General features: G+C 41.5%; 1 protein-coding gene across 1 annotated transcript in view; it reads left to right on the plus strand.

Annotated features, from left to right (window-relative positions):
* Window positions 1-1,110: 1,110 nt before the first annotated feature.
* Window positions 1,111-25,775, plus strand: part of LOC111159968 (sarcospan) — a 33,321-nt gene continuing 8,656 nt past the window's right edge. Inside the window, exon 1 of the mRNA XM_022522688.1 lies at window positions 1,111-1,386. Coding sequence (XP_022378396.1) covers window positions 1,111-1,386 — 276 coding nt within the window. The remainder of the gene's footprint in view (window positions 1,387-25,775) is intronic.

Here is a 25,775-nt window from a genome sequence, read left to right on the forward strand (position 1 = left end):
GACTTTCTTTAAATTAGCGGATAGTGAGCAGTCTAAGAGCAGGCTTTATTTATCCCAGCATCAACATCATTTATTTTTTAAACATGTCTTTCTGAATGTTACAGTGACCATACCAAAGTAGATATAAAATACTCCAAAATGATGGGATCATTTCTTAGTGGTTTCCCTGAAATGAGCACTAAGTGCTACTGAGCACAGGTATGTGGGAATAAGAATCATTGGTTTTATTGATTCTTTCTGTGACTTTGGGCTGGGACCGAATCTATCTTGAACTCCCATTGTAGCACATGGTAGGTGCTTTAAAAATCTCTCTGATGTGGACTGCATTAAATTGTCCATGTCCAAGGGCTATCACAAGGCCCCTCGGCACTGATGTGGAGATTACTGAAGACTGGTTGGGAAGTCCAGATAAACAACCGAAAGAACTTTTAAAAACAGATGCACTGGGAAGAGTGTATTAGCCCAACATCTTCATAAACAGTGCTTTCAAAAGCAGATACATCCTCCATGGGAAACGTGCCTTTATTTGTCAGCTGGATTGCAGAATTCATAAAGAAGAGCCTATTCCTTTGTTGGAAAATAAGAACAATTTAACTTCTGGAAATGACTTCGCAGCTTGGAACCCAGCAATGCCTATTTTGGACTAAACTGTCTGTTAATTAAACTCAAATGACTAAACATTCATCACCTTGCATTGCACCTCTCAGAAAACAAAAACAAAGCCAAAAAAAAAAAAAAAAATCCTGGGGTTTTCAGTGAGGAAAACACACACACACAAACACACACACGTAGCCTGTCTAAAGTGCATAAGGCCCACAGGATTTAGAAGGCCAAGGGCGCCGCGCCAACTCCCGCGGGGGTCGGCAAACCCTGCGGTGGGCCCAGCGGGCGCTGCGTCCCGGCGCGTTGGCAGTTGGCGACCCCCCTCGACTCCCCCTCTGCTGCGGGCTCCCTGTGGCCTTTGGAGGCCCGGCGAGTCGGCTCCAAATGTTTTCCATATTTGTTCAGCCTCCGTAATTCGAATACCAGGGCAGGCTCAGCCCGCCCAGCGCCGCGCTCCGGGGCCCAGCGCGCGGCACACGCATCCACCCACCCACCCACGCAGCGGCCATGGGCAAGGACAAGCAGCCCCGCGGCCAGCACAGGCAGGGGGGGCCAGCCGCGGACGCCGCCGGGCCCGACGACATGGGGCCGAAGACGGGCAAAGGGGCCCCCAAGCAGTGCGGGGAGGAGGAGGCCCGGACGTGCTGCGGCTGCCGGTTCCCGCTGCTGCTCGCGCTGCTGCAGCTGGCCCTGGGCATCGCCGTGACCGTGGTGGGCTTCCTCATGGCGAGCATCAGCTCCTCCCTGCTAGTCAGAGACACTCCATTTTGGGCTGGGATCATTGTAAGCATCAAGTCTGTTTTGCCTAAGCGCGTGTGCCAAGCAGGAACGCACGGCCGCATGGTCGAGTCCAGACTAACCCAACTGCATGTGCCCTTCCCCAGCTCCACTCCTCTAACTCGCGCTCTGCTTGGTGAAGGTGCCGGCCCGGGGGCAGGGCTGGGCGCGGTGGGACTCCAGCCCCTCTCCAGCTTGTAGCTCTCCGCGCCTCTCACGGGCCTGCCTCTGGCGCTCTGGAGCTGGGGAGGCGAGCCAGAGGTGGCTTATTGTGGTCATATTCAACGTTCTGGGTAACAGCAGCGGATTCACTTTGCCTTTGTCCTTACCCTGGTCCCCGGACCCCACCCTTGTCTCCAGATCAGTAACAAACAGTGAAGAAGTTCACGGAGTACAAGGTTAGGAAAAAACCTGCGTTTGGGGTTGCCACGTTGGGTGGTATTAATTTGATTTTTTTACATTTGAAATTTCATTAGTAAGTTTTATAATGTTTTAAAGCAGGAAATGTGACTACAGCAAGCACAGCCTTAATCTGCTGGAGTCTAAAGTGGGATGAAGGCAGGGGCTGGCTATGGCAGGAGGGTATTTGGGGCTCTGCTAATGGATGTTCTGTTCTAGGCGAACACTGGTCAGCTGTTGCGAGTGTTGAAACACACAGTGTACTTGGCTTCATTAAATGGCTTCTTTGATGTGAAATGGGTGCCATTTACTGGGCACCTCATGTTGCCTGTCCTGATAGAGGCCTTACATTTATTATTTCTAATCCCCACATCATCCTTAGGGGCTGGTTAGTATTGTTTCATTTCTCAGACGAGAAAACTGAGAGCGGACTCATCCAGGGTTGTGAGCTGACCAAGTTGGCCAATCAGCCAAACGGATTCCTTTTTGCAGCAGACTACACCTGCGTCTTCCTCACCAAGCCACACTGCCGTCCCCATTCAGTTTGTAATTTTAATAGTCTGTTTTAGTGCCTTGAGGCTGACTACAGTCTCTTTCATGTGCATTTAGTTAACAATTTTTTGTCTTATTTGATCCGTGAAACTACGCTTGGAGGTGGGAACTGGGACCCTCTTGGCACGGTGAGGGGAGGGGGAGCAGGCTAGGAGAAGTTAAATGACATTCTCAAGGCCTGACATTAAAAGTGGCAGAGCCGAGGGGACACTAGAATGGCTACTTCTGGCTCCTAGTATCAACTGTGTCATGACTGCTATTACTGACCACAGGAGGTACAACTCATAAAGCTACCCTCAGAATAATTTTGTATCAGGGACAGATGTTAAAAGCACCTGATAAATATGCATCGATGCAGGTATTTTCTCATTAAGATTATTTGAACTCACAAATTCTTGCCGAGTAATTTAAAACTTTTAATTTGTATACTAAGAATTCCTATGAAATTATCATGATTGGAGTTTTCTAAATCAAGTAATTTTAAAAATAGCTTTTCACTAAGATATACTGGGTATTTTAGTCACCTAAATGACTGTCAAGATACTCAACGGTGGAGGGGACGGTGGGGGGAGTCTTTCCTTAAGAGCAGGCGAGTTGAAACAAAGGAATAAGAGTCCTTCATTCAGTGGTTTTGAATATCACTTACAGGTGTGTCTTCTATCCTTTCCTTATGTCAACTTTAAAAAGTCTGGGACCAGAAAAGCACTTTTTTGATAGGGAAAAGTGCATCTTGATGTCTAAGTCACATACATACGGATCGTGCCATTCTGAAATTTCACAAACTGAACAATTCTGAAATTTCAGGAGCACCTGTTGGGAGCATCACGTGCTCCTAATTGCCTTGGAAGCTCCCTGGGTGTGATGCAAAGAGCATTGTAGACAGCCAGCTGTCTGTTCTTTCCAGTTTTCTAGTTTATAAACTAGGATCCATCTGAAGCTTGCCTGTGCTGTGTGGCCCTCATGCTATCTGTAAATCTGTTTTCTTTCAACAGAGACTTTGTGGAGAGAAAAATAGTGGAGACTGGTGAGAAGGGTCTCAAGGAGCTGGGCAAGGAAAAACTCTCCTCCCAGCTGGGCCACAGACCCTGTGCTTGTTGTCTGCATCTCGCTCTCTGTGTTTGGTCACAGGCACTCTTCCAGACTTTCAGGGAAGTAAGAGACAGGGCATCTGGATGAGAACATACAGAAAGAAGCCTGGTACTGAGCCACAGGCTGGACATTATTTGCTGAATAACTTTGGACAGGTTACTTAACCTAAGTTTCCATTTCTTCGTTGATGAAATCAGAATGGTAATAAGTCCTACCTCTTAGGGTTGTCGTGAGAATTAAACAAATCAATACATGTTCTCATACTTAGAGCAGTGCTGGCTTAGAGCATTCAGTGAACTAGCTCTTTTTATTAGCAGAGTAGCAATCACTGGGAGTGGCAATCACTCTTCAAATTAGAGGCAGCTCTATTTTATCTCTAATCTTGCGGAATAGTTATTTCAGACTCACTTACATGTCCTAGACCAGTTGAACTCTGAAGGTGATACCAGTTCAACGGTCTTAAATTTCTCTGTTCATAGCCAAATTACTCTTAGCAATCTTAATGGTATTCAATTAGTCCAGTACTTTCTGGACCTCTCTGGAGACTTACAACAATGAACTTGGAGGAAAGGGACCTCCTCAGGATCATTTCCCTCAGGGATATGGAGTGACTGGTCTGGGATATCCTCTAGGGAATACTGAAATGTTTGCCCTGTTTAGATCTGCTAGATCAAAGCAGTATAGGTCAGTCCCAGGGGCTGAGACAAAGTCAAAATCCACTTAGGTCATTTAGGCTGAATTTGAATAAGCAGGGGTCCCAGACTGTGCCCCCAGTCCATCAACATGTTTAATGCTTCACTCTTCTCTTTCTTTTTGTACAGGTTGCCTCTTACCATATAGTACTTCCTTCACTTTACAAAGGTTATTTTCCCATTACTTTGGGATTTGGGAATCACCGTTCTCATCATAGAATCTGGGTAGGTGGATGAAGCCACTTAGGTGACTTACTGACCAACATCTGGGTGACTTGATGACTATACAGTGAACTTCTCATTATAAACTGGAGAAGTCCTTGATCATCTATGATCAGAGATTTATGTCCAGTGGAATTTTAGGAAAACAAATAGGTTATTTCCTGTCTATCCATAGATGTGATTTCCCTCATTCTCCATCAGAGAGATGACTGAAGGCTTTTTACTTCAGTTACAAAAGATTCCTGTAAAGGAAAGAAAAAAAAATGGAATGGAGCCACTGTAGAGACTTGGTAACCTGTAAAAGTGCCATTCTTCTCTCAAAATTCTTTATAAATGGTTTAAGTGTTGTAGGTCACACCACAATGGCAATACAAAGTGAAACAGAGTCTTTGAGGATGAACTTGGCTCAGGGCAGGGCAGCCTAGGAAATAAAAGTCTGTTTTGCATTTTATTCTATTCATGGTTTGAGTAGTTGGGTCAAATAGGCAAATAAGTTTGCTCATCATAATTCTTACTGATGAAAAACGTGTAGGGACTGAAGGAATCTAAGAACTTTGAGGCCTTTACTTAATTCTTGCTCGATAGAATACAGTTTTGGCTTAGGTGAAGTGTAAAATGTTTGAACTTTGGCTTATTTTTCTTCATGCAGTAACATTTGTTGGGGGTGTCTGCTGTTCTAGGGATTGGTCTAAAAATAATGAGTCATATACCAGGAGAAGGAGATCTCTAGAGATCTGATGGGCATGTGCCCTCATCACATCTGACAGTAATGAATACTTCCAATTAAAAAATTTAACCTGCACAAATATTTTTAAAACCCATTACCTTTCAAAGTATTTCACTTACAGTGATTTATTTGCTTTGGCATCTCTACTCTGAAGTCAATTTCAGAGCAAACTCTTGCTTCTCATCCCTGATGGAGATGCATAGTATTTGCTAGTCTCTTGGCCGTTGTAGGGAATATTCCCATGGAAAGCAGAAATTTGCCTTATTGTGGTTTTCAGCTTTCCTCATAACTTTCTCCATTGCTCCCATATCGCACTCAGCGAGAATAAAAACCCTGAGATGTACACCACATTAATCACATTAGAAAGTTTAAGGAAAGGGCTTCAAAGGAAGGGAAGAATATTTCCTTTGCTTAATGTCATTCATAAAATTCATTGTATGAATCTGTAATGATTAAGAGTCCTGTCAAGAATTTCAATAACAGTTTCATATGTTAACTTACTCTAAGGAGTTCAAAATGCAGGTGTATTCAGATTTTAAAATCTATTTTTAACCTTGGCTTAATGGAAGGGAAAATTGGGTGGTTATTTATTTTAAAACAGACTATATCCTGAAATGCACAAGGAGATCTATGACATGTAGCAAGTAAGGAACAGATATTATCATCCATAATTTATAAGTAGAAAAACTAAGTAAGACGTGATGATTTGGGTACAAGATTTGATCATGGTTATAGGAGAAACTGGAAGTGAGGAAGGTTTGGAATTTGGACTTTGGATAGACCCTAAAAAAGTGAAGAAGCCAAAAGTGGTGTCAGTTTTCCATATAGATGTATTGATATTTGAAAAAGTTAACTTCAAATTATGTTTTTAGGAATATATTACATAGTAACACATTATTTTTCATATTGGGATTTTGATGTGCTTTCAAAACCTAATATTATATCTCTGACATTACTGGGAAATAATTTTTATTATAGCAACTGTCACAAGTTTTTAGAAACTGAGGAGTGGTAATTATATGGCCTAACTCAGTCCCCACTGAGTATATAAAATAAATAATGGTAGGAAAATTATCTTTTGGTACATGAATTTCTCCAAGTGTAAAAATGGAATATAACTGAATTAATTTGGCAAAAGTGATTAATTATAATCAGTGTATGAAAATAAAGGGGATTATTTGAGAATTTGGTGATCTGTTTCCTGAAAGAATATTAGAAAAAAGAATAAGAAAGCTTAAGATTAGACAGACTCATTAGGAGAAATGTATTTTCACCTCTGCTGCTAGCCTGATACTAAGCCACACTTGCTAAGGGCCAAGGAAGGGCTTGTTTAATGTGGAAATTATCCCTGGATCTTCTTTCTCTTTTTAAAATAAGGAGGAAACATGGTGGGTCCTACTATTTTTCAGGTCTGTCGAGTGAATATATTCAACGCAGAAAGTTAATCTCTGGAAACTTTTGAGATATCAATCATCATTTGGTTTTATTTTTTTATGGTAGAAATACTAGTGCATAGAATTTGGGGGTAATCAAATGAAACAGAAAGCTATTTATTCTCTTTAAGTACAGTGTATGTCCAAGGGACTCTTGTGTATCCCCCGACACATGATGGGTGCCTGATCAGCTTTGAGTTGAATCCCTTCTATTCCATACTTCCCATTATCTTTGCTTCTGTTTGAACTTATGAAAACCCATTTTTAAAAAAGATTGTATTTATTTATTTGACAGAGAGCACGCACGTACGTGCAAGCAGGGGTGTGTGGTGGGCAATGGGAGAGGGAGAAGCAGCCTCCCTGCTTGTGGGGCTCAGCGGGGCTGGGTCCCAGGACCCTGGGATCATGACCTGAGCTGAAGGCAGACGCTTAACCGACTGAACCACCCAGGCACCCTGAGAAAACCCATTTTTTATTTATTTTTATTTTTATTTTTTTTTTAAAGATTTTATTTATTTGACAGACAGAGATCACAAGTAGGCAGAGAGGCAGGCAGAGAGAGAGAGGAGGAAGCAGGCTCCCTGCCGAACAGAGAGCCCGATGTGGGGCTCGATCCCAGGACCCTGAGATCATGACCTGAGCCGAAGGCAGAGGCTTTAACCCACTGAGCCACCCAGGTGCCCCGAAAACCCATTTTTTAAACAATGGGTTGAGGAATGACATATAGTTGCGTTTTGCAATACAGACAGATTTAAGTTTATTGATAACATTTTAAAGAACTACTAGGGAATAATAAGGAATGTGTTATCACTCCATTTTGGGCTCTGGGGTTCCAGAAATATCCAGGATACACTAATGTAGCATTACTGAGATGTTTTATTTCCTCTTCTAAAATGACTACAGGTTAAAAAAAAAAAAAAAGAGGAAAAAGAGGTCATTTGACTTATTTTGCATATGTCTAAGTAGAATAAATTAGGGCAAACTAGGATTGACGAGGCTGAATGCCAATGTCTTCCTTCTACAAAGGAAGCAATGGCATAGATTTCCTAATTTAGCGTAAGAGTTTCATAGTTTGCCAATATGATATCCACTTCGAATTTGTTCTGATGATATGGCTGTTTTCTAGTCCTTTTCTTGCTGTTAGCCTTGTCTGTGACATTTGTATTAAGGGCGTTCTTTAACCTGGGTCCATTGCTGGTGTTCTCTACCCTCTCTCCACCCTCGAAGAGTTAGCATCCATGTGAAAGGATCCACAGGAGGCCCTGTGAGGAGCTCAGTATGTGTATTTCTGTGTTGCTGTAGGACAGGAATGGAATCTCGTCATTAAACTTTAATTAGATATCATTTCACTGCAAACTAGAGAAAGGCTGATCAGAAAGGGTCCATCAGTCTAGAGCGGATGGGACCTCATGATGTCATAGTTTTGTTTTTTTTTTTTAAAGATTTTATTTATTTATTTGTCAGAGAGAGAGAGAGGGAGAGAGAGCAAGCACAGGCAGACAGAATGGCAGGCAGAGGCAGAGGGAGAAGCAGGCTCCCTGATGAGCAAGGAGCCCGATATGGGACTCGATCCCAGGACGCTGGGATCATGACCTGAGCCGAAGGCAGCTGCTTAACCAACTGAGCCACCCAGGCGTCCCATCATGATGTCATAGTTTAACTCTGGTTGTTTCTTGCCATGAATATCCAGGTCCAGGTTTATGACAACGAGTTCGCAAGCCGAAGGTGAATTTTGTTTTTGAAAAGTGGATGTTGGTAACAGTGTTTATAGCATAAACTGTGTAAAAGCCTATTTTAGAGGCTTATCCTCTGAGATTCTTCGGATGCTGCCTCACATCTCAGTGTACTGAGAGAAAACTTGGCAGGAGTAACTGTCAGATTCCCGAGTGAGGCAGCTCAGTGGATCCCCCTGGTTCATTTTAAAATTCCTCTGTGTACACCTACGTGTATGACAATAACGAAAATGCATTTTTCTTTCAGTCTTATTCTTCTTTAGCAAGTTTTGTTCTGGTGTCTCTTCCTGGCTTGCAGACAGCTGCTCTCTTACTCTGTGCTGCCATGGGCTTCCTTCTTTGCCTTGCTTGGAGACAGAGTAGGGTCTCTCTTCCCCCTTATAAGACCACCAGTCCTGTCAGATTAGGACCTCACTCTTCTGACCTCACTTAACCTTAATTACTTCCGAGAAGCCCTGTCTACAAATTTAGTCACCTTGGGGGTTAGAGCTTAAACCTAGGAATTCAGCTCTGTCCATAGCCCTTTCAGTGAGGGATGTAAGTTGGTACAACCACCTCTTAATCTCCTTTCCCAGTTTATTCCTGAAGTCCCTACAGCTTCCATTGTTCCTGGAACAGTCGGAAGTCTGCATGTTTCTTTTCTTTCTTTCTTTCTTTCTTTTTTAAGATTTTATTTATTTATTTATTTATTTGAGGAAGAGAGAAAGCAAAAGACAGGGCATGAGTAGAAGAGGAAGGGCAGAGGGAGAGGAGGAAGCAGACTCTCCACTGAGCAGGGAGCCCGATACGGGTCTCGATCCCAGGACCCTGAGATCATGACCTGGGCCAAAGGCAGATGCTTCACCCACTGAGCCCCCTGTGTGCCCCTGTCTGAATGTTTGTAACGAGTGAACTGATAACGATGGTGCAGCTGGGTGGTGGGGCTCTGTGCTCATGCCAGTAGTGAGACGTATGGAGGAGGTGTTTGTTTTTTTTTGTTTTTTTTTAAAGATTTTATTTATTTGTCAGGGACAGAGGGAGAGAGAGCGAGTGAGCACAGGCAGAGAGGCAGGCAGAGGCAGAGGGAGAAGCAGGCTCCCTGCCGAGCAAGGAGCCCGATGTGGGACTCTATCCCAGGACGCTGGGATCATGACCTGAGCCGAGGGCAGCTGCTTAACCAACTGAGCCACCCAGGCGTCCCTGGAGGAGGTGGTTTTTACTGCATTTACAGAGTGCTGCTTCTGTCAGATTTCTGTAAAAATAAAGTGTAGTAGATTCAGCTAGTGACTACAATTCTTTGGCTAGCTTGGGCATTTCTTTGCTGTCTTAGCTCTTTAAGGCTTAGGAACCACTGTTCAGCAAATCTCTGCCTTTCTTTTCTGTTCTGGGAGTGACTTGCTGTCAGCATCTAGCTAAATGATACCTTGACTTCTGAGGCAAGGAAGTGAGGGTGGTCGGCTGTGCAGTGGCCACCGGCCTCTGATGGGCAGTGAACTCATGCTTGGTGTTTCTAGAACTCAAGGGAAGTCGCCTCTCAGGTCTTTATACCGTGCAGCTGTTGTTCTCACTTTTGACGAAGGTTCTGAAAGTGACCAGATGACCCATTGTCGTTCTACAGAATGGGTGAGAATGAAATTCTGGAGGCGTTCCCACCTGGGTCTCATGATGTAACAGCCTGGGAGCCTGCGTCTCCTTGGTGGATCCCCCCCTTCAGCACGCCTTCCTATAGGATTCTGTTTGTCCAGCTTAGACATCCCAAATGGGGCTCTGCTTTCCTTTATCAAGTGCCACACAGCCCAGACTATCCCAGAGAGAAAGACGAGAGGAGACTTGAACTGCTGATCCAGTCCGAGGCCTGGAATGAGGAGCACATGCAGGGTATGGCCCTTGTTCCGGGGATACGCACAGTGTCTCCGGGCTGATCTTTGAGCATAGTTCAAGTAGGCACTCTAGAGATGGCCCCTGCCTGACATCCTGGAGTGTGTTCCAGTGTCGCTGTGTTTCCTGGGTGCCGGCAAAAGGCCAGTCCGTGAGTGGACACCGGAAAGCAAAGGGTTTGCTCACAGACCCCATACTCAGGTACTGCTGAAGAAGTTCTGTTGGAGCCTGCTTCTGTCCTTGCAGAAAGGAGCAACACTCCACCCTGACTGGGAGAGGCCGCAAGAAACATCTAGGACGTTGTTTGCCTGGCATCCCACTCAGCTATTGTTTTGAAAGTGTTTGATTGAGCATTCATTGTAATGAGCCATTAAAAAACCCTTTAAGATAGGTTATTACCAAGAAGCCCTCTCTTGTGTGGAAGATAATCATAGGTGACCAGAAAAGAGGGGGACTTGCTAGTGTGTTAACTATACCCTGACTAGGGGGAGAATTTTGGCTTTTTGACTAGGGAAACAAAGTAACCTCGCAGCTTCCTTCTAAAGGATCAGGGGTGGCGCACGTATCAGGCCTTTAGGCTCAGGCTGAGTCTTATCTCACTTTAGCTGTGCGGGGGGGGGGGGGGGGGGGGAACGCTAGGAAGGAAGGAGGCCTTTTCCGAGATAAGGGACATAGCATTTCAGGGCTCGTCATTCCTGCTGGGGGGGGAGTGAGCCGCTCCCTTAGGGAGAATGGAGGACGACCATCCCTACCTCAGGGAAAGGCGGGAGTCTGAGGCCTCGAGCGAGCAAACCAGGTCTCCGGGAGGTGAAGACAGTATAATCAGTGAAAAGTAATCCCTCCAGGACCGCCTGGAGCTGACAGAACCCAGCCGTTTCAGTTCACATGTTACACGTTCAGGAAGGTGACGTGTTTCTCGCATGCAGTCAGCTCGTCAGATTCTGAGGCAGAAGGAGCAAACCCACACAGGTTGGCTTCGCCTCATAATCTTCTCGTGAACAAGTAGTTTGGGACGCCTGTTAAAGTGTTTCGATCTGAGTTAAGGGCTCTGAGACCAAATAGAATTTTTATAAAAATGAACCCAGGGGGACCGTTAACTATTGTGTTATAGAAGCCTCAATAAATTATTTGCATTCAGTGACTGACTCCAGTGCGTCACAAATTTTTCTACCTCGAGACCTCCCTGAGGCCTCGCTCCCCTTCTCCCTGTCCTCACACACATCACAAAAAGCTCAGTGTCTCCTAACCCATGTTGCCATGGAAGGGAACAGGAGAAATGCTAGAGAGGCTGCAGGCTGCCTGGGGACACTGACCTCTTCATTTTGAAAAGGACAAAACAGTTTTCAAAGGAGAAGTAATATTACTATGTATTACTTAATGTTACATTATAGCCTGGTGTTTTTTTTCTTCTAAAAAGTGCTCTCAATTAGAAAAGCCACTAGATAATATTTTTCAACGGTTGAACAGGATGGTTCTCTTGTTTACACTCTCGTTCCTGTGTTATATAATTGAATTTATATTGATTTACCGTATAATTTCTACGTGCTATACTATTTCACGAATGTTTATTTATTATACTATTTCAGATACCTGAATCCAGGTTATTCATGTAGAATTATCTCTGCAATCATTATAAAGTGGGACCTAATTTGAGAACCTGCTTAAATATGCCTGAGTAATAAGATCCAGCCTATAACTAACTATACTATAGGACGAGGCAAAAATCCACATTTACAGGATTCCTTTCCCTTCTGAGGACTTGAAAAATCCCAAAGTGAAACAAATGAAGTATAGGTTGTTTATTTTCCCCACAAATATGTAGCAATTCTATCCCTCCTGTTGACTTAAGGGACATGCTAGAACACAATTTTTGTTTCTTTTACTTTCTTTGAAAATGGATAATTTTGCAAATGTAGGTATTTATTGAATTCATTGGCAATTAGTTTCTGATTAATCATCACGAGAGTGAGTGAGGTGCTTGATTAAGAACAGAAACAGAAGCCTATATGAGAAAGAATACTTAAGATTTTTTTAAAAATTTGCGTTGAGAGAGGTGGTGGGGAGGGGCAGAGGGAGAGGGAGAGAGAGAATCTGAAGCAGACTCCCCATTGAACATCGAGCGGGCCTAGGGCCTCCATCTCACCGCCCCCAAGATCATGACCTGAGCTGAAACTAAGAGTTGGATGCCAAACCAACTGAGCCACCCAGGCGCCCGTAGAGTTTCCACATCTTTTTCTGTCTCCGTTGGTCTTTCCATATGCTAGGTACAGTGGCCCCAGGAGCTCAGTGTCTGGGAGAGGACACACAGACAACCAACTACCATACAGTTTAAAAAACCAGGTACTAAGGTCCTGCCCTGAAGAAGATAGCACAATGGAGTCTATGATTAACCCCATTCAGGGAGGATCAGAAAAGGCAAGGTGAGGGGGTTCTGAAATTACAGGACAGGCATCAGCTTTGGGATGAAACAAATGTGGGTAGAATCCTAGCTCTATCAATCTGTAGCCATTTCTAAAAACCTTTGGTTTTGCTCCTTATTGTCATTTTTGTGTGGGCTTGAATAAGTAAAAGCAGCCTTAGGCAATCCTATGATTATTTTTAAATTATGAAAATTTTCAAGTATGTAATAGTGTATAGAGAATAAGAATAAAACCACCTACTTATACCCAGGTTTGTCATTTTAATATTTTGTCAGAAGTGGTTTTTTTTTAAGAAAGAAAATATTACAATACTTGTTTCTTTCTTAGTCCTATTTATCTACCCCACCATCCTTCTGTTACTCACTCTCCTGAATCTGGCACTTATCACACACCTATGAGTGTTTTTATACTTTCTTATATGTATATAACCATAAACAATAATTACTTGTGTTTTATATTTCATATATAAATGGCAGCATAACATCATTTTTGCTCAGCATTGTTTTTGGGATTCATTTATAATAGTACATGAATACCATTCATTCACTTTTGTTATACTGTATTTCCTTACAGAAATACAATTTATTTATTCTCCTGTAGATGAAAACTTAGGTTATTTTCAAAAGTGATTTTTTTTTCTTTTGCAATTACAAAGTGTTGCAATGGACATTATTTCTTATGGCTCCCCATACACATATTTCAAAGGTACTTTACGGCACATTCCTAGAAATTGGAATTATTGGATCATAAGATATAGGCATCTTCAACTTGCTAGCTATTGCCAAGTCAGGACAAATTTTTACTCCCACCAGCATCAAATTAGAATTTCCACCAATCTACAACTTGTCAGCATTAGTTACTGTCAGGCAATTTACATTTTTGCCCATCTTGTTTATCATGTTTTATGTTTTTCTGATCACTAGAGGAGTTGAACATGTTTTAATGTTTACTGGCCATTTTATTTGTTTCCTAACATTTATTTACAAATATTTTCTATGAGTTGTTTGTCTCTTACTCATTGATTTATAGGATTTCTTATCTTTGTTATTTAACCTTTGTGATTTGAGCTACTGCTCAAATAGTACCATACCTTTCATCCTTACTCATGGTGCCTTTGTTGCAAATAAGATTTAATTTTAACATATTTATATTTAACAATCTTTTTTATGGTGGGTGCTTTGATAGATTTTAAAGAAATCTCTTCCTACGCCAAGTCATAAAGATATTTTTCTAGATTGTGTTCCCAAAATGCTGAAGGTTTGCTTTTGTATTTTTATCTTTAATCTATGTATTCTAACTTTTTGTGTATGAGGTGAAGTAGTGTCTCATTTTTCTCATACAAATTATTGTTTTAGTACTATGTAATGAATAATTGGTCCTTTCTATACTTAACAGCTACTTCCATTTATTATCTATCAGCTTTCCATATTGGATCTGAGGATTGTATCTGTGAATCTCATTAGTTTCATCATTTTATTTGTCCTTCACTGTGCTGATACCATAGTGTTTCAATGAACAGCACTGATATGCTCCTTGCGATGAAGATGGCAGCATAGCAGCTCTCCTCCACCCTTCCCCACTCCCATCTTGTTCTTTTTCCAAATTCCCTTGGTAAGACTTAGCCATGTTCCCTTTTGTCTATATTTTAGAACTGGCTTTTGAGGTCTTAAGAAAAGTACTTTTGGTATTTTCATTTAATTTATACTTTATATACATGAGCAAAGACTCTCTCTTCATTTACCTGATGCTCTACAGTTTAGCTACAAGGTGTCCAAATGTAGATTTGCTTTCTACTTTTCCTACTGGGGACTTGTTATGTCTCCTGAATCTAAGATTTTTGTGTTTTTACCAATTCTGAAAAAATTTCAGAATATTTTAAATATTTGAAAAAATTTATTTTTTATTTAGTTTTTTTCAAATACCATCTCTTTCTTCAGTCTCTCTGCTTCTGAACCTACTGTCAAAGGTATGGACCTCCTTATTTCATCTTCCCTGTTTCTCACCGTCTCCACTGTGTCATATCTATTTTTTTGAATTATTTCCTCAGTTCTATCTTCTAGTTCATTGTTCCCGATTTCAGTTGAGTTGAACCTTTCTATTGCATAGAGTTTTTCATTCCAGTGGTTTTCTTTTTCCTTTCTAGAACTTCTATGTTTACTGATGTTTTCTTTTTTAAAATATCCCTAATGTTTTTTAAAGTGCCCTGTTTTTTATTCATATTTTCTATTTCTTCTTCCATGGCTTCAATTATTTCGAATATACTTTTTTTTAAGAGGCTCTATTCTTTAGTTCCATTATTTGAAATTCACAAGCTTTAATTCTTGGAGAGTGTGTGTGTATAATAAAATATAAAAAATATTCAAAAAATAATATTTATCTAAAAATAATAATCAAAATAATAATAATCATCTAAAAAATAATCAAAATACTAATCACCCCTAACAAGTTAACAATTTCTTAATAAGATCAAATCAGTGTTCAAATATCCTGGATTAACTCATGGATATTTCTTCACAGTTTGTCAGAATCAGATCCCAATAAGATCTATACCTGAGTTCATATATTTCTTATGTTTCCTTTACTCAAAGATTTACCCTTTCTCTCTTCTTTCTATCAAAGCACACTCGGTCTCCCACTCTTTCTCTCCCTCCCTCCCTTGTCCCCCCTTCTCTTCCTCTTTCTCTCCTCTTCACAATTTTTTGTTGAAAAAAATCAGGGTTTTTTGTGGGGTTTTTTTGTTTGTTTTGGTTTTTTTTAGGACTACTTTCTCAAAACCATCTCCACCCACCCCCATCAACTAAGACAGAACACTTGTCTTGATGACTTCCAGCGCTAGTGGGTTCATTGTTGTCTAGCCATGTAAGGGTGTAGCCATTTGTGGGGCCTAGCTTTATGCCGTGATCTTAGCTCCATCTCTTAGCCAATAGAAGCTCAGAGCATTTTAAAGTATTTTATAGCTAGAAGGGTTTCATAACAGTTAGTCCTTACTATTATGCAGAAATAAAACCTCTCGATGTTTTAAAAAATCTTGTTTGGATCAACTTGCAGGTTTCTTTACCTCTCTGAGTCACAATTTTCTATAAGATGGAGTAATATTTTTTGCTCATGGCATTGTTTCAGGGAATAAATGAGCTTAATATATGCAAAGTGGGTAATGCACAAAAGGTACCCTTTCTGGGTAGAGGAGATTCTTGAGCAGGGTTTGAAGAATGAATAATGCTGGATTCAAAGTAGCTGAAGGGGGAGTACTATACCAGGAGGATAAAAAAGTAAAAGGATATTTTAGGTAAAAGACACAATTCATGTCCTAAGCTCAATTTTCATCCACAACCAACTTTATTGCTTCACAGTTCTATTGCTTGTGTTCGTTCAGTTTTTTTGAGGATGTAATGGCAAAAATTCCCAGTAGTTACTATCAAATATGAATCTTAATATAGACATACAGATCTGTTATAATATTAAAATAAGACCCAAACCAAAAGGATTCTACTTAAATGTCTCCATGATAAGTCATGCATTAGAATAGTTGTTGGATTTTTCTTCTGTTTTCTGAGTTGATACAATGTTCAGTTGTGAGATTCATTGGTTTCAAATGAGCTATTTGCAGTAATCTTGAGGCAAGGTTTTTGGAACTTAGGAATTGCAGCAACTTCGTGCTGGCACATCTCTCAAAGATCTCCCTAGCTTTCCAGCCTTGCTTTGGCAGGGACATCAAGAAAAGCACACTATATCCACAGGATTTGGGGGATTCAGGCTCCCTTCATCCAGCTGCTGGTCACAAATTCCAACTCCTTTTCAACAGTTCCACCAGGGTAGTTTTCTATTATCTTTTAAAACAAAAATGAGGTACAAGTGAACATCTGCAAAGCACAATGTGTGCTGAGAAATAAGGCAGTCACTTGACAAGCACATTTCCTTCCCACTCTTTCTGTGCTGGTACAACAGATCTGGCTGAACCACACAGTGATGAAATTACAGTGCAACATTGGCTGAGAAAATTAAAATTAAAAGTGTATGTAATACAAAGGTATGCAAAGATATATAATACGTGTAAGTATATATATACTTCTGGTTATCAGATTGTTTGAAATCATGATAAAAGCCAACACTTTGAATTAGAAAGGACATAACCTACCATGGGAAAAGCTTTCAGCCGGGTATGTAAGTGTTCCTTAATATTCCTTCCTCCACCCTTCCACCTCCTCCTCCTCCTCCTTCTTCTTTAAATTTTTATTTATTTATGAGAGAGAGAGAGAGAGAGCACACAGGGGGATGGGGCAGAGGGAGAGAGAGAATCTCCAGCAGACACCCCAATGAATGCAGACCCTGAGGTGGGCTCCAGGCAGGGCTTGACCCCAGGACCCCAAGACGCTGAGATCATGACCTGAGGAGAAATCAAGTGTCAGGCACAACTGATTGAGCCAGCGAGGTGCCTCATTACTCCTTACTTCTTTACCAACCAATCAGAGCTTTAATCCCAACAGAACAGGTGACTCTATCTCATTGTTGATGATTACATGAGCAATAATGTCCTTAAGAATTGCCTCATCACTTCTTAGAAATCTTGTGTTTACAATGTATTTTCCAAAGAAATCCGGATTGAGCCAAGATCTAGGTGATAGACCTTCTTCGTGTTTCAACTTAATTCATTATCACGTTAAATTATTTATTTTGTATACCACATTTGGAAAGTCCATACATTTACAGTAATTCAGATATGGACCTGTCAGGGATCAACTCCTCAGTCAAAAGGATAATCATGATAATGAAGGGGAGAAAAAGACTGAGAGGATATTATAGATGGTCTAAACTCAGGTGTGACAGAGCAAGTGTCATTTCTCTTTAGACTCTGAAAAGAAATAATTTTCTGTGATAGAATTGCTTATCCAGAATTGCCTTTTCATGGAGAGATTTTGACCTCAATCTCTACCAGCTTCTTTTAAAAATAATCTCTTGGCTTGTCTTTGCAAAGCAAATATTATAAATTGTCCTCCCAGCCCCCATAGGAGGCTGGGAAAATGTATAGATGAGGAAATGTGCTCTAACCCCAACTCCTCCCAGGCCAAGTAATGTTCTTGAATGAAGAGAATTTTTCTGCACTAAAAATTGGCAATTTTTACTCTAAGGAAAAAACAAAAACAAAAATAAGAAGAGTGAAATTGTGAAGCTCTGGGGTTGTAGATTCCTAAGGCAAATGAAAAGGCTCTGAATCAGGGTGCCTGGGTGGCTCAGGCGATCAGCATCTGCCTGTGGCTCAGGTCATGATCCCAGAGTCCTGGGATCGAGCCCCACTTCGGCTCCCTGATTGGTGGGAAGCCTGCTTCTCCCTCTCCCACTCCCCCTGCTTGTGTTCCCTCTCTCTGTCTCTCTCTGTGTCAAATAAATAAATAAAATCTTTAAAAAAAGAAAGAAAGAAAAGGCTCTGAATCTCTTCCTGATAATGTGATAAGACAAATAAAACTCTCTTTAGCAAAAGTTGCTAGATATAAAAGTTGTTGTTTACTTGCTATAGTTTTGTTTATAGTGGAAAAGAAGCTACTACTTTGCTTTGGGTTTAATAGAAACCAAGAAAAATGTTTCCTTTTTTTTTTTTTTCAAATTTGTAATTAATGATCTGGGCTTTAATGCCTGTGCATTAATATTTGTAGCATTTAGAAACAGATAGTTACAGTTTTGTCTTGCATCTCGTTGTTCAATTCTGTCATAAGCTCTTCATTTCGTTTAGTTACACGCCCTTTGCTTTTGGAATTTCCCATTAATACCTGTGCACTATGTTTGGCTAAAACAATTATATATTTTTAAAAAGTAATATTAATCTTTGATCTATCTGCTCTGGACAGAAAATATTTGTAGCTGAACAGCATTTTTTTTTCAGAAATTAAATACTTGTCCTTGTAAAACCATAATAGTGTCATCAGAGAAACATATACAGCTTGCATAGTTCCAAGATTGGCATTTCCTGGGTAGTAGAGATTAAAGAGTTTGAAGCAGAAACAAAAAGAAGCAAAGAAAGAATTGTATAACTCTTAGGTGTTTACAAACTATTTATGTCAGCAATACTGGGAAGATTTTTGAGAAGTAAGCCCTTGCTATGAAAGCAAAAGTAGCCCAAGTCATTAAATGAATGGATTCATTTATTCATTTGACATATGTGCTGGTTACTCTGTGACATCCTTTATATATTCTGTCTCCTATAGTCCTTACAGCCATTTTTGAAGTAGGCATTGTTGGTCTTCTCACAGATGATGGAACTGAGGCTTGAAGAGGTTAACTTGTCCAAGACAAAAAGCTAGAATGTGGCGGAGGTGGGTTTTGAACCCCAATCTGTCAGAGTCATAGCTAAGATATATTGCCTCCATCTCTGTCTTTAGGCATGCAGCCCATTTTGCTGTAAAACTTTATTTAGTTACCCTCTATTGACTCTTATCTGGGGCATGTGTGTGTTATCTTTTATGGAGCCTGTTAGGTCTCAGATAACTTATAGTGCGTCCGTTTTGTTGAAATAACAGAAACAGCAGGGTTCTCCTAAGAAACAACTGTGAGTCCACCATCTTTTTAAAGGGGTTGCTGGGCATTACCAGTTTAGTGTTTGAGGGGGGAACGTATCACCTTGAGGATTTATTGTTTGTATTTCGCTCATGTTTGTCGGAAAAAGAAGCAATGATGTGAAGTCCTATGTTCTCCATGGCTCTTCTTAACAAATGACATAGACCCGGGTCTCCCAGTTTATTCGTCTGTGGTCTGCCTGTCCACTTTGAAGCATCGGGGAGTGCTTTTGGTCTCTTCTCTTTACTGAGGTATCTCCAGACCCTCAAAGAGTACTGGTGAGTAGTAGGTACAAATGAATACTTGTTAAATGAACAGAATGATAGAGGGCTACATTTATATGTATTATTCATTTTAGCTCAAATTTAAGAGAGAGTTATGCTGGCACAGTTTGAGGTCCTATGAGATGGGGAAAAAAAAAATAAAACCTACTCCAATTGCAGGTGCGTTATTTATGATCCCGAGCACAAATGATAAAGTATTATTTTCTCTCTGTTGCACATGAAGAGACTGAGTCTTAAAGATGACATCGCCTTCCCCCAGCCTGGACAGTCATTTGCCTCTCAAAGACTGTTGTGTATAGCATGCGTCAGGAGTGGTGCTGGGCTCCTTTCAGCACAGGAGAGGAGCAGAGGCGGAAATGTTCTCCAGATCTCTGCAGCTTCCATTTCACTCACAGTGAAGTCCAGATTTTGCCTTGGAGGTGACCAGGCTGTGTGATGGTTAAGAGCCACGCTCTGGACTCTTGGTGCCACTCTCAGCTCTGTATTTGCTCTGTGACCTTAAGCATAAAAGCTTTCTGAGGCTGAGTTGCCTTATCTATGAAATGGGGCTAATAATAGTGTCTACTTGATAGGTTTTCATGAAGACCCAATGGGATAATTTACCTAGAATGCTTGATTTTAATGCCTGGCACATAAAAGTCCTGAAAATTGGCCTTAAAATGTCTAAACACCTAGACTTGATAATTCGTTTTTCTTATGTAAATATAAAGATCATGGCAAATATCCCCCGTATCAGCTAATACAAAGTAGACTGTGTGCTATTTGTCATGAGACAGTACACATGTTATCAATTTTTTTTTTTAAGATTTTACTTATTTGTCAGAGAGAGAGAGCACAGGCAGGCAGAGTGGCAGACAGAGGCAGAGGGAGAAACAGGCTCCCCGCCGAGCAAGGAGCCCGATGTGGGGGACTTGATCCCAGGACGCTGGGATCATGACCTGAGCTGAAGGCATCCACTTAACCAACTAAGCCACTCAGGCATCCCTTTGTTATCAATTTTAAACATGGTTAACTTGGTAATACATCTGTGAGCCCCTCAGTATGCTCGAAGTTTGGCTTACTCTAATAAACATATAAGTGACTTGCAATAATGATAATAATTACTACCAATTATTCTCCAGCTATTTCTTATGCATGATTGTAGGCACCTTATTTACATTAGCATTGCTCTTTGAATAAACTACCAAAAGAAGGCATTATTGTCTTTATTTCATAGTTAAGGAAACTGAGGCTAAGAAGAGTAAATAACTTTGTCCAAGATCATTAGCTAGAAAAATAATAGAGTCAAGCATCAGCTGTAGCCCACAGGTTCCCCCCTGTGCAGCACTTAATTATAGTTTCCTACTTGATTTTAACACAACTAAAGAACAGTTACCACTTGTTGAATGAACTGTTAATTAATGTTTCATACTTTTGAGAGTTATTTTCACCTTTCTTTCCTCATCTGATTAAGAGTATTTTTGAGTCCTTTTATCTTGCTTTTACCCAAAAATGTAATTTAAAATAATAACTAATAATAATGATGATGATAACCTCATAACTCTAGCAAATTTAAGTCCCATTTAACACCAAAAAACTTTATTGTCTTTAAAAAAATAATACACGGGAGGGAAAAAACCCACAGTTGATTCACTGCCCCTTACGTTTAGGAAAGATGAGGGGTTCTGATTAGTGAACAGTAAGGAGGGGTTTGTGCAAGCTGCTATTGACTGTTCATTTTCCCTCTCAGCCCAGATGGATCAAATGGCATTACCCACGGCAATTAATTTTCCTGTGCCTCAGTCCTTCAGCAAAGCAGGGATTAAACTATGAATTTCCAAAGAGCAAAGAGGGTATCTTACTTTTTTTCTAGTCCCAGCATCTACCTCAGTGAAGGTTGTTGAGCTAAATGCAGTGGGAAGTAATGCCAAGATGAGGGTGAAAGTTAAGAGCAAGATCTGAAAGATGACATCATACCAGTTCTGACTCCATTTCTGCAAACTGGGAGATGACTATTGGGCTTTCTCTCCAGGTCTCTCCCTTGCATCTTTATAGTTGATGCCGCAGGCTGGTTTCCGGGATTCCAAAGAGCTAGGACATAGTAATGCGCCGAGCTTTCCTCTTTAGTTGCAGACTAATCCCACTTGGTTACCAGTTGCTGCTGTAAGAGAAGAGACTCAGAGGCAGAGTGGGGTCGGGGTACAGGGGTGTTCTCCAGGGCTTGTGACAGCGGCCTGTGCACATCTCTTCCCAACTGCGTGCTCACTGACTTTACATTGATAGCAGTGAAGGATTTTTTTTCCCTCTAGTGTTAAGGGTTCCTGCAGTAGGAAAGACTAAATTTCTTTATGAGGAAACTATTGTTATTATATCTCATTATTACTTATAATAAACAAGTGTTTTGTAGGAAACTCCACTTGTCAGCGTATCACTCCAGATCCCAGTCTTTCAGATAAACCCGATATCAGGGGTTGGCATGTAGAAGACTGTTTTTAGCTTAAGCTAGTGGTTCTCAAAGTGTTGTTTTGAGACTAGCAGCATTGCCCAGTAATTTGTCAAAAATACAAATTTTTGGTCTCCACCCCAGATCAATTGGATCAGAAAGTCTGGGGATGCCAGTTTTTACCATGTCTAATACCAAGCATTTCTGACACACTGACTTGGATTTTGTCTTACCATAAGGCCTTGGCAATGAGAATCTGGTAAAAATGCTGAAGTTATGTCAAAATAGCCTCTCCCATCCTTCTGAAATCTTGATTCAATAAAAATTCCTTAATAGATCCTCATGAAATGTTCTTTTATGTATTATTTAAATCTCTGATATACTATGTGTTAATCAACAACTTTCCAGGGTGAGACTGCGTTCAGTCAACAGAGTGCTGTCTTTATCATTTGTTGAAAATATTTCTAATATTCTACCTTCAATCTTACTAAACAGATGAAAATCCACAGAAATTCTCTTAAGAAACATCCAGAGAAATACTTAACAGTTCTGCTATGTCTCTCATTGATCAATTCTCTGTGCAAACATGAGAAGAGAGTTCATCTTGTTACTATACTGACTGAATATAAAGGTGAAAGTTGATTAACTTACAGAAAGAGAGTCACATTTCAGGTACACAAATGAAAGGGCTGGGGTGGAAGGAGGAGAGAGACTTTGAAAGGCATTTGACAGGGGAAGGTCGTATTCCCCAGGTAGGCCTGTCAAGCAGCTCTGTCGACAACAAAAAGAAGAAAACAAATAAATTGGAGGTTGTGTGAATGTCACAAGACCAGAATATAAATCTGTAGGACATGGAGAGAAGTAAATATCAGTAATTCACATTCTCACAAGGTGTTTTCGGCTGGTATCTTCTAGCTATGCGAGAATGGAAAGGAAACAAAAAAGTAATACATAGGTAGAATCTCCCAGACGTTGGTCTGGCATTCACCTTTGATGCATAACGCTGACCCTTCAAGACACCACAGCAGGCACATCAGGGCCAACTGATGGAAACAAAGACAATGTGTGACAAGACTCAAGACTCCTACATCTAGAAATGGATCTAACACTCAGAGAACATATCATCCCTGTCTAACTCTAACTCATCAAAGAGAATGCAGCCTTCACTCTGAGCAGACAAAGAATGTCTTTAGACAGAAGGTGGAATGTAGGACTTGGGTTTTATTTTGATGCTAACAAACTGTAAAAACATGTGTCTAAAAATTGATTGAAGATGATAGTAGTCATCTTTTTTCCCATTTAAGAAACAACAACAACAACAAACCATCCCAAGCTTGTGTTATCCGTCTGTACATGAACTAAATCTTCCCAGGCTCTTAAAGGCCACCTGTCCTTTCCCTAGTGCCACCCCGTTCTTGTTTGGCTGTGTGTGCAGTGACACCACCTGTCCACCCCAGCCCTGGGTGTCTGGTCCAAAGAAAGCCTTCTTGAAAACCTTACCTAACTGCTTTTTCTCCTGTTCCATGGGCCTCACCTCACTGAATCTAATGGAAGCTCTGGCCTAGAATCCAGGAATGTTGTCCAGAGAGACCTGGCGGGTCTCGCTGCTCATTAACATGAGCTCCTCCTCCCTGCTTGGGAAGTCAGAACACCCTGTCTTCCTGGGGTGTCTGTGGCCTGCCAGCTCAGGAAACGAGACCCTTCGTCTGGCATGAGAAGTCTGGATTCCTCCCTATGGCCATAAAGCCTTCAGTTTTAAGTTTCAATAAATACTAGTCTTCTCAAAGGTGCTAAAGAGCAATAAACTGTCTGATAAAGAAGTTTTGCTCTACCACGTAAATCTGTAGGTGAGAAAAAGAAGGTCCCCCCTCCTGGAGCCTCCTGAGCCCTGGCAGAAGGCTAAGAAATGAAAGTGTGTTGAATGTATTCAGGTTTTATAACAAAGACCCTAGACAAGGGCCTAAAAGCAAAATCCCCAACTCCAAAAGGCTTATCAGTTTCGTAATATTTAGACATGTTTTGATGTACCATGAAAAGTGTAAGAAGTCTGTATGAGATGATTTCTGCTCAAAAGAATCAGAAGTTTTTCATTAACTGGGCCACTTCCTTGGCTCTTTTCTGTTTTCACTAGACTTTCCCTGGATGGTCTCACATTTCTGATGGTTTCAGTGACTTCACGTGTATACTGATGATTAACCAGTGCTCGTCTCCCACTCAGACCTCCTTCCTGAGCTCGAGGCCCATGCGGCTGAGCCTTGAATCCCTGGGGGCAGCATAATTTTCCACTCCCATTCTCCTCTTCCTCTTGTATCTCCCTAAATGTCAGCGCCATCGCCCTGGCAGCTCAAGTCACATCGTCGTGAAGCACCTTCCCGGCCCCTCCCGCCCCTACAGCCTTCATCTCAGAGCCCAAGAATTTGGTTTCCCTCCTGTGGCTTCAGCAGACCCACAGTCTCTCCCGCTGCTAGCTGTGCTAGCTGAGCTCAGGCAGTCACCTTCCTCCACGGATGCATCAGGCCTTCTTGGCTGCTCTTCCCTTCCCAGTCCGCCTTCACAGCCGGCCGGACCATTCTAAAATGCAGTGCAGGTCGTACCATTCCACGGCGCCAAACATCCTCGATGGAAACAAAAGTCGTTTGTGACCCACCTCCCGTCCATCTCTGTAAACACATCTTTCACTGTTTCTTCTCTCGTCTTCTGCACTGGGGCTATGGGAGTCCTCGAATGTTTACTCTGCCTTCCTCCATGCTTTTGTTCCTACCAGTATGTCCTCTACTCTTCCTCACCTCCCTCTCCCAACTGATTACTGCCTAGCCTTCAAAACCCATCACCCTTCCGGAAGTGTCCCCAAGGTGCCTTTGGATTGATCACCCTTCCTGGGTCTTACAGCAGATGAGGTCCTAGTACTTAGTGGTAGTCTAACTTCATTGTCGTCTCTTTCCCCACTGCACTGGCAGAGAGCTCTCTGAAGTCTGAGGCTATGTCTTCTCAGCTGTCAACTCCCAGAGCCATGCCCAGGGTCTGGCTAGTGTATGTCCTCAAAACAGTTTTGTCGGTCGACGAAGAGAAATGCCCAAGAATGAGGTTATATGTTCCTTTGCACCTTCTTGCTGGAAACTAGCCTAAATTAAGGCTCCAAAGAAGTAGATACTACTGTAGGGGAAAAATTCGTTCAAGGAAGACAAACAGAATCAGATTTTAAGATGTGGGTCAGTTAGGCCTGATGATTGGAATGTGTCTTTCATGAAGGCAAAGAGGAGAGTCTTGGCAAGTGCCAACTTCACAGCAGCCTCTGGGGCCAAAGACAGTTATATGGGAGACAGCTGGACCCTGGGCACTTGCAGACAGACATGAGCAGGAGTGTATGAGCACATGTTTAGGGACTTAACACTCTGCAGAGAAGCAAGTTGAGAAACCTCCATCTGGTTTGTTGCCAATAAACAAACAAACAAACAAAAAAGGAGGTCTTTTTTCTATTGTTTCAGTGCTATAAATTCTTAATGTGAAAATACATAATAAGCCTCTCCAGGCCTGATCAAGCTTATACCTCAATTAGATCATTTTAAAAAATAAATTTTGAGAAAGCCATCCCTGACTTGGGAATGTCCACCATGTTGTGGGCTGCACACGTAACTTCAGGGTCATTACTTCTGCACCTGCTAGTGCTTTGGCCGAAAAGCTGCCTCCCTGGGTCCTACCTACTCTGTTTTCCACCCAGCTCTCTCCAACCTGGGCCATACTTATGCATTTTCATGCTGCATCTCTCCCCTGGGAATGTCACTGTTAAGTTATCAGCCGTCCTAATGATGGAAAAGCCTGTACTAAAAGGAGGCTTCGCTTTTGGCTTCACAGCCCAGTAGAAACCCAAACAACTCTCAACTTGGGAACCTCTGAGGCCACAAGCAACTTATTGATTATGTTCAGGGGAGAATAGGATAGAAGCATTACCTTCAAATGCTATGTTGGCATGGTAAATAAACAGCTCTCCTCCCCTGGGGTGTAAAGCTAGCCCTAGGGGT

Source organism: Enhydra lutris, unplaced genomic scaffold (genome assembly GCF_002288905.1).
Source record: "Enhydra lutris kenyoni isolate GAN:26980312 unplaced genomic scaffold, ASM228890v2 scaffoldscaffold72, whole genome shotgun sequence".
Taxonomy (NCBI): domain Eukaryota; kingdom Metazoa; phylum Chordata; class Mammalia; order Carnivora; family Mustelidae; genus Enhydra; species Enhydra lutris.